At 44.5% G+C, this 15,536-nt stretch overlaps 1 protein-coding gene across 2 annotated transcripts in view; it reads right to left on the bottom strand.

The window, feature by feature from the left end:
• The window catches only part of CHL1 (cell adhesion molecule L1 like), a 126,396-nt gene that overhangs the window by 92,461 nt on the left and 18,399 nt on the right, over positions 1 to 15,536 (bottom strand). Inside the window, exons 1-2 of one of the 2 annotated variants that reach the window (XM_033926531.1) lie at positions 14,446 to 14,666; positions 1,514 to 1,643 (exon numbers count right to left, since the gene is read on the bottom strand). In XM_033926531.1, the coding sequence (XP_033782422.1) occupies positions 1,514 to 1,598 (85 nt within the window). In that variant the 5' untranslated portion in view covers positions 1,599 to 1,643; positions 14,446 to 14,666. Of the gene's footprint in view, positions 1 to 1,513; positions 1,644 to 14,445; positions 14,667 to 15,536 lie in introns of those variants that run through there. The other variant, XM_033926532.1, reaches the window with a different exon arrangement.

The raw sequence follows: 15,536 nt of genomic DNA, 5'->3' as shown, positions 1-15,536 counted from the left end.
CCGCATGAAAGGAAGAACAATGGGCTACACTACCAAAAAATCCTCTATCAGGATATTCATCATCTGACAGACATAATGGGAAAGAAGAAATGGGTTGTAGGGAGGATCCCTTCACTACCTAACAGCCTGGCCAGTATGTCTCTGGGAAAGCAGGAGCCTATACTACTCAGAACAGGCTAGTGGTTAGACCTAGAGGGTGAAGACATGACCCCAGATCTACTCCCCCATGTCTTTCTCAATAACAGACTATGGACTTTTCCTCCAGGAACTTGTCCAAACCTTTCTTAAAACCAGCTTCACTATCCACTCTTACCACAACCTCTGGCAACGCGTTCCAGAGCTAAACTATTCTCTGAGTGAAAAAATATTTCCTCCTACTGGTTTTAAGAGTATTTCCCTGTAACTTCATCGTGTCAGAGTGTCCCCTAGCCTTTGTAATTTTTGACGGAGTGAAACATCGATCCACTTATACCCGTTCTACTCCACTCAGGATTTTGTAGACTTCAATTATGTCTCCCCTCAGCCATCTCTTTTCCAAGCTGAAGAGCCCAAACCGTTTTAGTCCCAGTTGAACATCCCTTTTCTGACTTACATAAGAACATAAGAATTACCGCTGCTGGGTCAGACCCGTGGTCCATCATGCCCAGCAGTCCGCTCAAGCGGTGGCCCTCTGGTCAAAGACCAGCACCCTAACCAAGACTACATAAAGTTGGCCTTTTAATTTTTAAAGATAGTTGAGGAAGCGTTGCTCTAATGGTTCGTGTAATGGATTGAAATCCTCCATTGCCCCAGGTAGAAAAAACACCTTAGATTGTGATCCCAACAGAGGCAGAGAAAGTACCAGGTATAATATGTACAGTGCTGAATACGTCTTGTAACACTATAGACATGATAAGTAATACCATAGTAAGTAGGGGTTACCGAAGGATAACAAAGCAAGGACTACTTGCTGTTCCGGAGGAGTAACAAGAAGTGCCCATGCCTTTCATTATAAAAATTCTTGCGCACTCCCCCCCCCCTAATAATCAAAGCTATTTAACCAACTAGAAATGGCCACCAACCAGTTAGATTGCTTTTCCATGAACATTCAGCATGAGATAACTGGTTATCTCTGCTGGATATTTGCAGCCAGCATTAACTGGCTACAGTGCATGATAACGGCCCAGTATTGATTAGGGTCAGTACTAACCACAACACTTATGCGGGCTGCCTCCCACCAGCTGAATATCAGCCCCTGGTTCTAGTGAGGTGAGAAAGTAGTGGCCTCAGAACAAACCCCAAATATCTTGCACTTTAACTTGGGAGTTTGGACAACCAAGTGAGTCCCCCTGGTACTAGAAAGCAGGGGAGAGGTGTTGGGTTTGAGCGCCATGCTGGTGCCTCTCTTCAGTGGATGGCCCTGAAATAGGGTGCGGCTCTTTTTTCCCCCCTCAAGTACTTGGCATCTTCAACATTTGGTACCCTAGGCAGTTGCCTATGCCTAAATCTGTGCAAATGAAAGAAAGCCGCTTACCTTGAGGTGGTATGTCAACAGCTTGAGTTAAAGTGAGCCTGGAGAAGAGACAGAGAAAGAGGACCTCTGCAGCCAGGCACCTCATCCCTTGGCTGTATGCTGCCTCTCGGTTACAGTGTGAGCCGATAATCTGTGAACATTAAGGGAAACAGGATTATTCCAGGTGTTAGTCTAGAGCAGCAGAAATGTAACCTTGGGGGTAATTTTAGAAACTTTTTTTTTTTTTGCCAGAAAAGGTTTTATGCACATAAATCACTTATTTTTCAACGATATACATGTAGATATGGACAGGGGCAGTATAGCAAGATACTTATGTATCCATGCACACTTCAGTTGGCTATTTGCAGGGGTAGGGTAAGGTCTTTACTCAACTAAGATCACAATTCAAAAGTGGACAAAATAAATCTTTAATTGTGTGATTCAAAAAGGAAAATGTGCAGGAACCAGTTCCTCTCACAGCCTATTATCTCAGAAGTATCCCTAAAGTTCCTTGGAGTTTGCAATACACACGACTAAATTAGGCATAGTTATTCAGTGTCAGATCACAGAATATTCAGGCATTACCAGGCATATGCTGGTGGCCAGCACTTTTGCAGGTCTCTCAGTGTTCTCTCCAACTCAGCACCCCTTTGATGCTCCCCCATCCCCTCTGTTGAGAACCCCTGAGTCTTGCACAGAAGCCATCCCTGGTGGTGTTATGGTAGCAGGCAAGGGTGGTTCCCCTTCTGGTTCTGGATGTAAACTTGCATCCGTAGACCTCTTGCAGCAGTCTTGTGGTATTACCACTAGGGTTCAGCCTTCCATGCTGTGCGATTACCACCAGGGATCAGGGAGCAGAGGGGGGCCCACTCCTGCTCAAGTTTCAAGTTTCAAGTTTATTAAAAATTTTTGATTAAACGCTAAGTCATATTTGAAAGCGATGTACAAAGATATTTAAAATAAAATTTCAAAAACAAAAGAGAAAGACAACAATACAAACATTACCATGCAATAATGCTAGGTTATGTTACATTCAACAATACAAGAGAAACCAGGGAAAAGGGGAATGAACTACAATGTAATAAAAAAGAGGGGGAAAGGCAAAAACAAAAGGGGAGGAGTTGAATTAAAAATTAAGTAAATAAAAACCGAGAATGACTAAAAAAGAAGATTAATTAATCAAATGCATCTTTAAACAAAAATGTTTTTAAATTTGTTTTAAATTTATCAACATTAATCTCTTCTCTTAAGTAGATTGGTAACGAGTTCCAGATTTGTGGAGCAGTAACTGAAAAGATGAATTGTCTTCTTGTATTGATGATTTTAAGTGAAGGAATTGTTAATAAGTGTTGTTCATTTGACCGTAAACTTCTTGTTGAAGAATAAGGGATTAAAGATTTGAATATAAATGCAGGTGATTTAAAGAGCATTGCTTTAAAAGTAAGAAGACAGAGTTTATAAGTTATTCTATGGGATACAGGTAACCAATGAGCATCTATGAGAAGTGGTGTTACATGGTTAGAGAGTCAGGGTGGGTGTGCGTTGGGGGCTGAACTGGATAGGGGGATTGGATCAGCATCTGCAATCCAGAGCTTATGCAGAGACCAGACAATATTCAGTGCCAGCATCTGCATAGCTAAGTGGCCAAAGACAGGATAACCTTTTGGGCAGTCGTGCCTTGTTGCTTAGCTATGCACAGAGCAACAGAACCAAAAGAAGGGAGGTCCAACCTCATCCAGCCAGGAACAAACAAACCATGTAGGTGAATTTTATTGTGACAAGCAAACTATATATTAAAACCTTTTTGCTTGTCACAATAAAATTCGCCTACATCGTTGTACATATCTGCAGTTTTGTTCCTGCTTAGCTATGCAGGCACTGTCACTGAATATGGCTCCTTTCCAACCCCATCCACTACCCAGTTTTGCGATGGGGGTTGGAGCCTATATTCAGCCATACTTTCTGGTTAAATATCATGGAATATTGGTGGCCAGTCAGTTCAGCATGGTTTGAGCTGCTTAACCTGCAGGGAATATCAACCCCACAATGTGCACAGAGTTTGCAATCTAAAAGCTTTTTCTCTGGTCTCAGAGACATTTGTAAATCTCTTTACTAGTCCTACATTAAACATGTAAGGCCAGTTCTGGGCCTTCCTGTCTACTCAAACCTAAGTTTATATTTCCCTTGGCTGAAATACACCTTCTGGTTGAGCTTCCCAGGTATTGCCCTGCAAGGGAGTGGACTTTAGGTGGACCAGTATCTTCCCATACATTTACATCATAAAACTATTAAAGTCTATTTGTCAGAGGAAAGGCTGTAAAGGTTAGGGCTCTTCAGCTTGGAAACGAGATAGCTGAGGGGAGATACGACTGAGGTCTGCAAAAACCTTAGTGGTGTAAAACAGGTACAAGTGAATCTTTTTTTTACTCTTATCAAAACCTACATAAAATTACATGGAAAAGCTTTTATAGGAGCATAATAGGAGGAAATATTTTTTCACCCAAAGAATAGTTAATCTCTGAAACTCATTGCCAGAGAATGTGGTAAAAGTGATTAGCGTAACTGCATTTAAAAAAGATTTGGACAAGTTCCTGGAGAAAAAGTCCATAGTCGGCTATTGAGACAGACATGGGGATTGGTAACATGCAATGTTACTATTCTTTGGGTTTCTACCAGTACTTGTGACCTGGGTTGGCCACTGTTGTAAGCGAGATGGACCATTGGATATTTTAATTGAGTAGATCACTGGGCTAAGCTCTATGAATGCAAGATGGGGCATTTTAATTCCCTATTCCACTGCAACCATGCCAGTCCTGCCTTTCTTCCATTGATATGCCTGGCTCATTCCCTGGCATCCCCATGGCCTGCTCTCTTTTGCAGCTTAACTGGAGCAAGCACCACTGCACTATACAATAGTCCAATTGTTCTGCACAAGTTCTTTTCTGAGCTTTATTTGCTTCATTTTCTAGTCACAAAACATTAAATTCAATATGCCAACTTTACTGTTGCCAACTTAGTCTCAGGCTTTGCTAACCAGCCCTAACAGGCAAATCCTTGTAGTTTGTGAAACCGCCAAGGCTCAGGACCCTGAAGGGAATGGTTAGTCCCCAGAGTTCACCATTTTGTTGGCAGGAACCATTCCTACCGCTTTATCTTACTGGCACTGGAGGATGCTGAACCTCTCTCAGCCTTAGGGCACTAAGGCAGCTTCAGGTGAGCACTTCTCTATATTCAATTCGGTTACGTTTTTAAAAGAACCAAATACTTCCACATCAATATTTAAAGAGTTTGGGCTTTCAGCAAGCACCCAAACTAATTTCCCCTTTTATGATGCTGCGGCGGTATTAGTTCCGACATGCATAGGAATCCTTTGAGCGTCAAAGCTAATACCGCTGTGACTGGTGATAATAAAGCCTAACACGGCTTCATAAAGGGGGGACAATATTGGCACCAATTATAGCAGGAGCATCTCTCTTTTCCTCCTTTCCTTCCTTCCCATCCCACCCAACTCCAGGGTTTAACATCTCTGTCTCTTTCTCTTTCCCCCATGCCATGACATCGCTCTCCTTTCTTTTCCTTCCATCTCTCCCTCTCTCTCCATGCTCTGGTATCACTTCTCTTTCTTTTCCCTCCCTACCTCCTTTCTCCCTGGTCTGGCATCTCTGCCTCCTTCCCTTCCCTCACCCCCATTCCCTGGTATCTCTTCCTTCCCCTCCATGGTCTGCCATTTCCTTTCCTTCCTTTCCCTCCCTCCCATCCTTATGGTCTGGCATCTCTCTTTTCTCTCCCTTCCCTTGTCTTCCTTCTCCCTCCTTCTCTCCAATCGGGTGCAGCATTTCTCTCCCTCCTTCTTTTTGTCTCTCCCAGTTGGCAGCACAACATTCATAAGAACATAAGAATTGCCACTGCTGGATCAGACCAGTGGTCCCTCTTTCCCAGCAGTCCGCTCACGCGGCGGCCCTGACACTAGCCTTACCTGCTTACGTTCTGGTTCAGCAGGAACTTGTCTAACTTTGTCTTGAATCCCCTATAACAGCCTTCGGAAGAGCATTCCAGTTTTCCATCACTTTCTGGGTGAAGAACTTCCTTACGTTTGTACAGAATCTATCCCCTTTTAATTTTAGAGAGTGCTCTCTCGTTCTCTCTACCTTGGAAAGGGTGAACAACCTGTCTTTATCTACTAAGTCTATGTTTCGATCATGTCCCCTCTTTTCAAGGGAGAAGAGGCCCAGTTTCTCTAATCTCTCACTCTACGGCAACTCCTCCAGCCCCTTAACCATTTTAGTTGCTCTTCTCTGGACCCTTTCGAGTAGTACTGTGTCCTTCTTCTTTTACGGCGACCAGTGCTGGACGTAGTATTCCAGGTGAGGGCATACCATGACCCGGTACAGCGGCATGATAACCTTCTCCGAACTGTTCGTGATCCCCTTCTTAATCATTCCCAGCATTCAGTTTGCCCTATTTGCCACCACCACACATTGCGCAGATGGCTTCATTGACTTGTTGACCAGTACCCCCAAGTCTCTTTCCTGGGGGGGTCTCTCCAAGTACTGCACTGGACATCCTGTATTCGTTTATAAGATTTTTGTTACCGACATACATCACCTTACACTTATCCACATTAAACCTCATTTGCCATGTCGCAGCCCATTTCTCGAGCGTGTTTATGTCACATTGCAGGTCTTCGTAATCCTCCTGCGTCTTCACTACTCTAAATAACTTTGTATCGTTTGCAAATTTAATCACCTCACATGCAGTTTTTGACCGGCATAACGCCATTCATTAAGTTTTCCCTCCCTAATGTCCTTTCCCAATTATACTTTTCTGTCTCAATAATGTAGTTTTTCCCCTCTTTCCCTTTCGTCCCTGTACCAGTCTTTGTTTTGTTTTGTAATTCATGTTTACAATTTGTGGTCCCTTTGTTTGATTAATTTTATTAAGAACATAAGCAATGCCTCTGCTGGGTCAGACCTGAGGTCCATCATGCCCAGCAGTCCGCTCTCGTGCGGCCCAACAGGTCCAGGACCTGTGCAGTAATCCTCTATCCCTTTCTCCAGCAAGAAATTGTCCAATCCTTTCTTAAACCCCATTACCGTACTCTGCCCTATAACGTCCTCTGGAAGTGCATTCCAGGTGTCCACCACACGTTGGGTAAAGAAGAACTTCCTAGCATTCGTTTTGAATCTGTCCCCTTTCAACTTTTCCGAGTGCCCTCTTGTTCTTTTATTTTTTGAAAGTTTGAAGAATCTGTCTCTCTCCACTTTCTTTATGCCCTTCATGATCTTGTAAGTTTCTATCATATCCCCTCTAAGTCTCCTCTTCTCCAGAGAAAAGAGACCCAATCTCTCAGCGTATGAAAGGTTTTCCATACCTTTTATCAGACGTGTCGCTCTCCTCTGAACCCTTTCGAGTAACGCCATATCCTTCTTAAGGTACGGTGACCAAAATTGGACGCAGTACTCCAGATTCGGACGCACCATCGCCCGATACAACGGCAGAATAACTTCTTTCGTTCTGGTCGCAATACCCTTCTTGATTATACCAAGCATTCTATTCGCTCTCTTAGCGGCCGCTGCGCACTGTGCCACCGGCTTCATTGTCATGTCCACCATTACCCCCAAGTCCCTTTCCTGTACTCTCATTCAATAATATCCCTCCCATCGTATAGTTGTACCTCAAGTTTCTGCTTCCCATATGTAATACTTTACATTTCTCAACGTTGAACTTCATCTGCCACCTCGTCGCCCATTCCCCTAGCTTATTCAAGTCCCTTTGCAATTCTTCGCAGTCCTCTATAGTCCAAGCAACACTAAATAGTTTGGTGTCGTCTGCAAATTTTATTATCTCACACTTTGTCCCTGTTTCTAGATCATTTATGAATATATTAAATAGCAGCGGCCCATGCACCGAGCCCTGCGGGACACCACTCGTGACCCTCCTCCAGTCCAAGTAGTGGCCTTTCACTCCTACCCTTTGCTTCCTACCTTCCTACCAGTTTCTGATCCATCTATGTACATCTCCTTCCACCCCATGGTTCTTCAGTTTCCGGAGTAGACGTTCATGGGGCACCTTGTCAAAGGCTTTTTGGAAATCTAGATATATGATGTCTATGGGGTCTCCTCTGTCCATTTGTTTGTTAACTCCCTCGAAGAAGTGCAATAAGTTCGTTAGGCACGATCTCCCCTTGCAGAAACCATGTTGGCTGGTTATCAGAAATTTGTTCCTTTCGAAATGTTCATCGATGTTTTATTTTATCAGAGCTTCCGCCATTTTTCCTGGAACCGAAGTCAGACTCACCGGTCTGTAGTTTCCAGGGTCACCTCTTCATCCCTTTTTAAAGATGGGCGTAATGTTGGCTATCTTCCAATCCTCCGGGATCACGCCTGTTTTCAGGGATAGGTTGCAAATTTGCTGTAGTAGTTCCGCTATCTCCTCCTTTAATTCCTTCAGAACCCTTGGATGTATTCCGTCCGGACTCGGGGATTTGTCAGTTTTTAGTTTTTCTATCTGCCTGCATACGTCTTTAAGGCTCACTTCTATGGATGTTAATTTTTCTGCTTGACTTCCATGAAAGAATTGCTCAGGTTCTGGTATGTTTGATGTGTCCTCATTTGTAAATACAGACGAAAATAACATGTTAAGCCTTTCTGCCACTTCTTTCTTCTCCTTCACCACTCCCTTCCTGTCTCCGTCGTCCAGTGGTCCTACCTCCTCCCTAGCCGGTTCCTTCCCTTTAACATATTTAAAGAATGGTTTGAAGTTTCGTGCTTCCCTGGCTAGCCTCTCTTTGTACTCTCTTTTGGCTTTTCAAACCACATGGTGACATTCTTTTTGATTTTTCCTGTGCTCTCTCCAGTTCCCCTCAGTTTTGTCCTTTTTCTACTTCCTTAATGAATTTTTCTTATTGCCTATTGCTTCCTTCACTATTTTGGTTATCCACGCCGGGTCTTTTGTTCGACTCTTTTTGCACCCCTTTCTGAACCTGGGGATATATATATTTTGTGCCTAGCTTACCATGCCCTTGAAAAAAGACCAGGCATGTTGTACCGTTTGCCATTTTTTGGAAGTGTTCCTAAGTTTCTTCTTTACCATTTCCCTCATTGCTTCGTAGATTCCTTTCCTGAAGTTAAAAGTTGTCGCTATGGTTCTCTTTCCTTTCGGTATTCCTACCTCAACCTTGAACTTGATCATATTATGATCACTGTTTCCCAATGGTCCCACTACTTCTACTTCCTTTGCAGGTCCCCTTAACTCATTTAGGATTAGATCCAGAGTGGCATTTCCTCTCGTCGGTTCTCTAACAAGCTGCTCCATGAAGCAATCCTGTGTAGCTTCCAGGAATTCTGTCTCTCTAGTGCATTTTGAGCTTCCAAGGCTCCAGTCTATCCCGGGATAATTGAAGTCTCCCATAATAACCGTATTGCCACTTTTACATTCTCGCTTCATCTCAGCTTCCAATTTTTCATCGATATCTCCGGTTTGCCCGGGTGGACGATAGTATAGGCCCATCTTTATTTCAGGTCCTTTCCTTCCGAATATTTTAACCCATAGCGATTCCAGCTTGTTGGTCGTCTCTGCTGTGTCCATTCTTGTCGATCGTATGCTTTCTTTTATGTATAGGGCTACTCCACCTCCCTTCTGTCCTGATCTGTCCTGGCGATAGAGCTTGTACCCCGACAGTGCTGTATCCAATTTGTTTTCCTCATTCCACCATGTTTCAGAGATTCCAATGATGTCTATGTCTTCTGCATTGGCCATGGCTTCTAGTTCCCCCATTTTGTTTCTCAGGCTCCTTGCAGTGGTATATATGCAATTTAGCTCCTGGTATTTTGTTGTCTTCATTTCCATTCCCTTTGCTTCGGTCTTTATTTTCTTCTCTTTTGCTACAATCTTTCTAACCTCCTCTTCTGGGTTAGTCGACTCTTGCAATTTGTCTCTTGCTTCTTCCTGGCCTTTTTTCCCCTCAGTATCTTCACGGGATACCTTCTTCCGAATCGTCGACGCTTGGTCGACTGTCGGCTTTCCCCTTCTTGTTAGTTTAAAGCCTGTTCTATTCCTCTCCTGACGTTGTTTGCTAGAAGTCTAGTTCCTGCCGTGCTCAGGTGCAGTCCATCTCTCCTGTAGAGCTTGCTCTTGCCCCAGAACGTTGTCCAGTTCCTCATGAAGTGGAATTCTTCTTCCTCACACCATTTCCTCATCCATGCATTTATTGATTGTAGTTCTTCCTGCCTTTTCACATCTGCCCTCGGTACTGGTAGGATCTCTGAAAATGCTATCTTCTGGGTCCTCATCTTCAGCTTCCTTCCCAGAATCTTGAACTGTTCTATCAGTGTGCTTCTTCTGTAGTCTCTCCTGCTGACATCGTTCGTCCCGATGTGGATCATTACTGTGGTCTCTTCCGTCTCCTCTCCGTCCAGGATCTTTCCAATGTTGTCCACGATGTCCTTGGTTCTTGCTCCTGGGAAGCAGGTCACCAATCGATCTTCTCTCCCTCCTGCTATGTGGTTGTCCACATGCCTCAGGATCGAGTCTCCCACTAGGATCGCTGATTTTCCCTTCTTCAATTTTCGCTTCGGTCTCAGGTCGATGTCCTTGGTGTGCTTCACTCTTTCTTCTTCTGGGCTTCGACTAGCCAATTTCTCCCCTTCATGCGGTATCCCTCTGTGGATGTCTTCTTTGAGGTCATCTGCTTCTTGTTCTCCCTTCCATGTTGGTGTCGGGGTAACTTCTTCTTTTATCCGAAGTTCGTTCTCTTCCACCCTCTTCCTGTATGCTTCCTCAATGAATTTCTCGAGTTCCCTGACTTCCTCCTCAATGTGTCTCTCTCTCGTGAAGATTTCAGCTGTCTTGATTGGGTCCTCCGTGGTGTAAAGTCCTTCTAGCTCCTGTATCTTGTCCTCTAGTCGCTTGACTTCCTTCTTCAAACTTTTCAGCTCCTGACACCGACCGCATACATATGACTGTCTCCCCGAGGGGAGGTAGTCATACATATGACAGTCCGTGCAGAACACTGGAAAGCTCATCTTCTGGTTTCCCTCTGCTTCCATTGGTGTCCTCTCTCTCTCTACCTGCTGCTGGTGTCCTCTCTCTCTCTGCCTGATGCTGGTGTCCTCTGTCTCTCTCTCTCTCTCTCTCTCTCTCTCTGCCTGCTGCTGGTGTCTTCTCTCGCTCTCTCTGCCTGCTGCTGGTGTCCTCTCTTACTCTCTCTGCCTGCTGCTGGTGTCTTCTCTCGCTCTCTTTGCCTGCTGCTGGTGTCCTCTCTAACTCTCTCTGCCTGCTGCTGGAGTCCCCTCTCTCTCTCTGCCTGCTTGCCGCCTCCTCAGTAACCTTGTGTGAAAGACTTGGCCCTTCTTGAGGCCCTTCGCAAAGGCGCTCTGCCTTCGCTGCGCGCCGTTGGCTCGACTCCTGTTATGGAGGAGCCCGGTCGATCTTCGATGACGTGGTGGGGGTGGGCGGAGCTACTCTCGCCGCTGCCCCGATAGTATTTTCACCTGCTCCTGCTTCCTTCTGCTCTCCTTGGCTCTCCCCTGCCTCTCCTTCGCTCCCCCTTGCTTCTCCTTCTCTCACACTGCTCTCTGCCGCTGGCTCGACTCCTGTTATGGAGGAGCCCGGTCGATCTTCGATGACGCGGTGGGGATGGGCGGAGCTACTCTCGCCACTGCCCCGATAGTATTTTCACTGCTTCTCCTTCTCTCACACTGCTCTCTGCCGCTGGCTCAACTCCTGTTATGGAGGAGCCCGGTCGATCTTCGATGATGCGGTGGGGGTGGGCGGAGCTACTCTCGCCGCTGCCCCGATAGTATTTTCACCTGCTCCTGCTTCCTTCTGCTCTCCTTGGCTCTCCCCTGCCTCTCCTTCTCTCTTTCTCGTTTCTCCTTCGCTCCCCCTTGCTTCTCCTTCTCTCACACTGCTCTCTCCCTTCTCTCACACTGCTCTCTGTTTTAAATCTGTAAACCGCCTTGAAGCCTGATTAGGTGGGATATCAAACTTTTAAATAAACTTGTAAAGGCAGATAGTGAGTAACAAAACCGAAAGGGAAAACACAATCCACGTTAGTTCTTCTGCACCTAAATATGAGCCTCTGTAAAATTTCAAGTGCAAACAATTTGTACAAAGCTCACATTTAGATGCAGAGAAACAGGTGTTGATGTGGTTTTGGTTTGGATATGCGCACATGAAAGCGCTTACTGAGAAACTTCCCCCTCCCCCCCCCCCATATTTAAAACCATTTAACTGGCCTGGAATGGCTCTTGGCCAGTTAAATAGCATATTAGTAGCTAAGTGCAGATATTCAGCAGAAGATAGCTGGCCAGCTCCCACTAAATATTCTTAACAGCTATATTGCATGACAGATGTCTAAAATTGGCCTGAGAAGTAGCCGGTCTATCTTTAGCTGCTAGGCACTTAACCGGTTAGCCTGAATGTCAGCATAACTGGTTATGTTGCCATGGCTAAAAATAAAACTAGATATTCAGTGCTGGTCGACAGAAAAGGCCCAGCATTGAATATCTGGGTGGAGCACCAGTGTGCATGTGTTTTGCATTCTTCATCCACATTTGCCACAGGTTTTCTGTGCATAAAATTTGCATATCATTAACTGACTGCAGTCCATAATATTATGCTCTCAGTAGAATCCACCTGTATAGATGTCAGTGCATGACTCCTCCTCGAACCTTTCGACATCAGCCTCTTATTTATCTCATTTTGCATAAATCTTAAATACATTAGTCTACATTCACCATCCAAGACACGCATACTGTACACAAGCAATGAGGCAAACAAAATATTGGCTCAATGGATGGCCGCGTGAAGCTGAGTGTGGGAGAGACGCTCACAGAATTTGTCGGCTACCTTTTCTTTTCGACAGATCTGATGCCGAAGCAGAGGGGGAAAAGCGCATCTGGAGCCTCGGTACGCTCGGAGACCCCACCCACACAGGCGACTCTGGATGAATTCTTGAGGCGTTTCTGCCAGGAGCCAACACAGCCAGGGAATCGCCCGCTGGAACCGCGGGCTGGGAGTGAGGCTGCGGCGAGTCTCCTTGGGCTGGAATCTATACTGAGCCCTGACACCAGAACTCCACCCCCTCAACCACAGAGCGCAAGCTCACCGCGGGATAGTAGTCAGTCCGAAGAGGCAGACTCCATATCCCAGGAGGCTGAATCGAGCGAAGCACTGGAGAACATCCCTGTGGTTAAGACAACGAGGGACTATGAAAAACAAGACTCACATGGGGAAAAGACGCCCTAGTAGGGCAGAATTTATAAGTTTGGTGAGAGATGAGATGGCTTGTGTGGGAATTTTCTCATATAGGTAGGAGGTGAAAGGGTCCAAGGTACAGTTGCAGGATTTCAACTTGAGGCAGAGTTTAGCAACCTGGGAATTGGATATGAGCTCAAAGGCAGTCCAGGATCTGTCTACTATGATATGGTTGGCGATGGTTAGTGCACGGTTAGAGTTGGTGGGCACAGAGAGTTGTAGGAGGGTGTAGCGCGGCTTTGTACAAGGAGCTCCTAATGTCCTAATGCCCAACAAATTCAGACAAGAGTCATCGCTATTGTTACCCATCTCCCATCAGATCACCTACAAGTTACTCCTCCTCACTTTTAAAGCCAGACTTACAAATTCTCCCATTTTCATCGACAAACTTATAATTCCCTATTCTTCTTCCAGAACTTTATGATCCAACTCAAAAAATCTTCTTGTAATCCCCTCCATACGTGAAATCTTCTATGACACTACACGGAAATCAATTTTCTCCGTCATTATGGAACACGATGCCCAACAATTCAGACAAGTCATCGCTATTGTTATTCAGATCCAAACTTAAAACCTTCCTGTTTCAAGATGCTTTTGATATGGATTAATACTTTCCTACTCGAAGATGATAAGCAAAAGAGATTCCCCCCTACTCTCCTTACCCTCCCCTTACCTCTTTCTACCTTAATTTAATTGCAACTTGACTTTCCTTCCCCAGTCGTCTGGTCTGTTCATTCCCTCTTTAATTTTTTTGTTATATATATATATTTATTCTTTTACTTTTACTGTTTTTATCTTTTGCAAACCATCTAGATCAGTGGTTCTCAACCCTGTCCTGGAGGCCCCCCAGCCAGTCGGGTTTTCAAGATATTCCTAATGAATATGCCTGAGAGAGATTTGCATATAGTGGAAGTGACAGGTAAGCAAATCTCTCTCATGCATATTCATTAGGGATCTCTTGAAAACCCGACTGGCTGGGGGGCCTCCAGGACAGGGTTGAGAACCACTGATCTAGATACTTGGGATAGATGGTGTAAGAAAAAAATTAATAAACTTGATTACATGCCAATTGAGCTTTAGAAAATGTAGCTGTATAATTTGGAAGATACGAGGGGGTTGCTGAAAAGTTCTCAGCCCAACCAAGCAACTTCCTAAATTCAGAGCGTTATTTTGCCACTGTAGTTGAAAAGAGCTTTATCTTATTTTGTTAAATGCCAATTTGCAGAAATGAAAGTGTGTTTTGACGTTGTTTCAGATCATTGATTGAACCATACCTTCTTGGTTGGGCTGAGAACTTTCCAGCAGTTTAACCATTCCCTCTAACAGTAACTGTAAACCCCTGGCACCCTATTTGTCAGTCTTGATTGTGAAGAACATAAGAAATGCCGCTGCTGGGGCAGACCAGTGGTCCATCCTGCCCAGCAGTCCGCTTTCACAGCACTGTATACCGCTGGTAGTGCTCTAGAAATAAATAATGGTAGTAACAACCTCTTTTTAGATGTTACTCTTTGTTGGTTTAACAAAAAAATGAGAGCAATCGACAGTGCTTCATGTCTATTGTTTAGAGTAAAGAAAAGCATGATAATAAAAAAACAAAACAGCTAACACAACTAATCCCCATAGAGTGGCTCCTTAAAGAAAAGTAATTTTTCAAGTTGGACAAATGGCTACAGTAAATATAAATATTTAAATACCTTTGTGAGGAGCCTTCACCAACATGTTTCCTCGCTTTTTAAAGCCATCCTGGAGCATCGTCCCTCTTAGATCAACACTATGAGCCCAATAGAACCTGTAGTAACCATATGAACCCAAAATATACCTCTCCCTAAGACATAATGATATTAAGGTGTGTCCAGAGCTAAAACCACATCAAGAAAGACTGGTTATCATGGTGACGAATCTGTCTGAGCAGAAGGTGCTGTGCACACCCACACATCACCCGGCAATGGACTGCTTTTTAATCCCATGATAGCAGGACTCGGAGGCAAATTGTCCTCCCAGTGAGTAATACAGAGAACATAAAAAAAAATGGCTGTGAACAAGACCCAGCTTGTAACTCTTTGGAAGGGCACTCCTCTGATATGACATGTTCAAATGAATATTCTTAAACGTAGAACTGGTAAAAGGAGTGAAAGTATGGATCATGTAATCCTTCCCTGAAATGAAAGAAAAGCCTCAGGATGTGTTACAGAAATAGAAGATGGTATTTGTTGGGGCTAGATCTGCTGAAGGATAATTGAATAATTGTCTCTTTATCTTGAAGTGGTATTTCAGTGAGATATCCAGTTTTCCCAGCTCAACTGAATGTCACAGGTTATAATATCTGGTAAATGTATCCCTGCAAGATCTGTAACCAGAATAACTGCAAAAAGGGGCCTTATCAAATGCATTTCTGGGCATTTTCATTTCCATGTGCTAACTGCACATTAGTGAATTTTTTAAACTATTTTTGGAGGGAGCAGGGTACAGCCAGGGAATGGGCATGGAATAGGGTTACCAGATTTCCTCTGTTAAACAAAGGAGGACACAGCCCTGCCCACACATGAACCTTGTGGCTCTGGGCTGTGTCTAGAGGGCAGAAGCCCTCCAGACATGACCCCGAGCTCGGGACTTTCCAAAACCCGGACAAACTGCTGACAAATATCTTCCTACTTGGGGCCATAACACCAATACTTCACAACATTCATTCCTACCAGAACACCTGGCCTTAGTCACAGATAAACCCTATGCGAATACAGGACTAAAAGACCTTAAAAACCTTAAAAACACCAGAGAAATAGAAAGA

This window comes from Geotrypetes seraphini, chromosome 17 (genome assembly GCF_902459505.1).
Source record: "Geotrypetes seraphini chromosome 17, aGeoSer1.1, whole genome shotgun sequence".
NCBI classification, from domain to species: Eukaryota; Metazoa; Chordata; class Amphibia; order Gymnophiona; family Dermophiidae; genus Geotrypetes; species Geotrypetes seraphini.
This window is presented reverse-complemented; position numbering and strand designations above follow the sequence as displayed.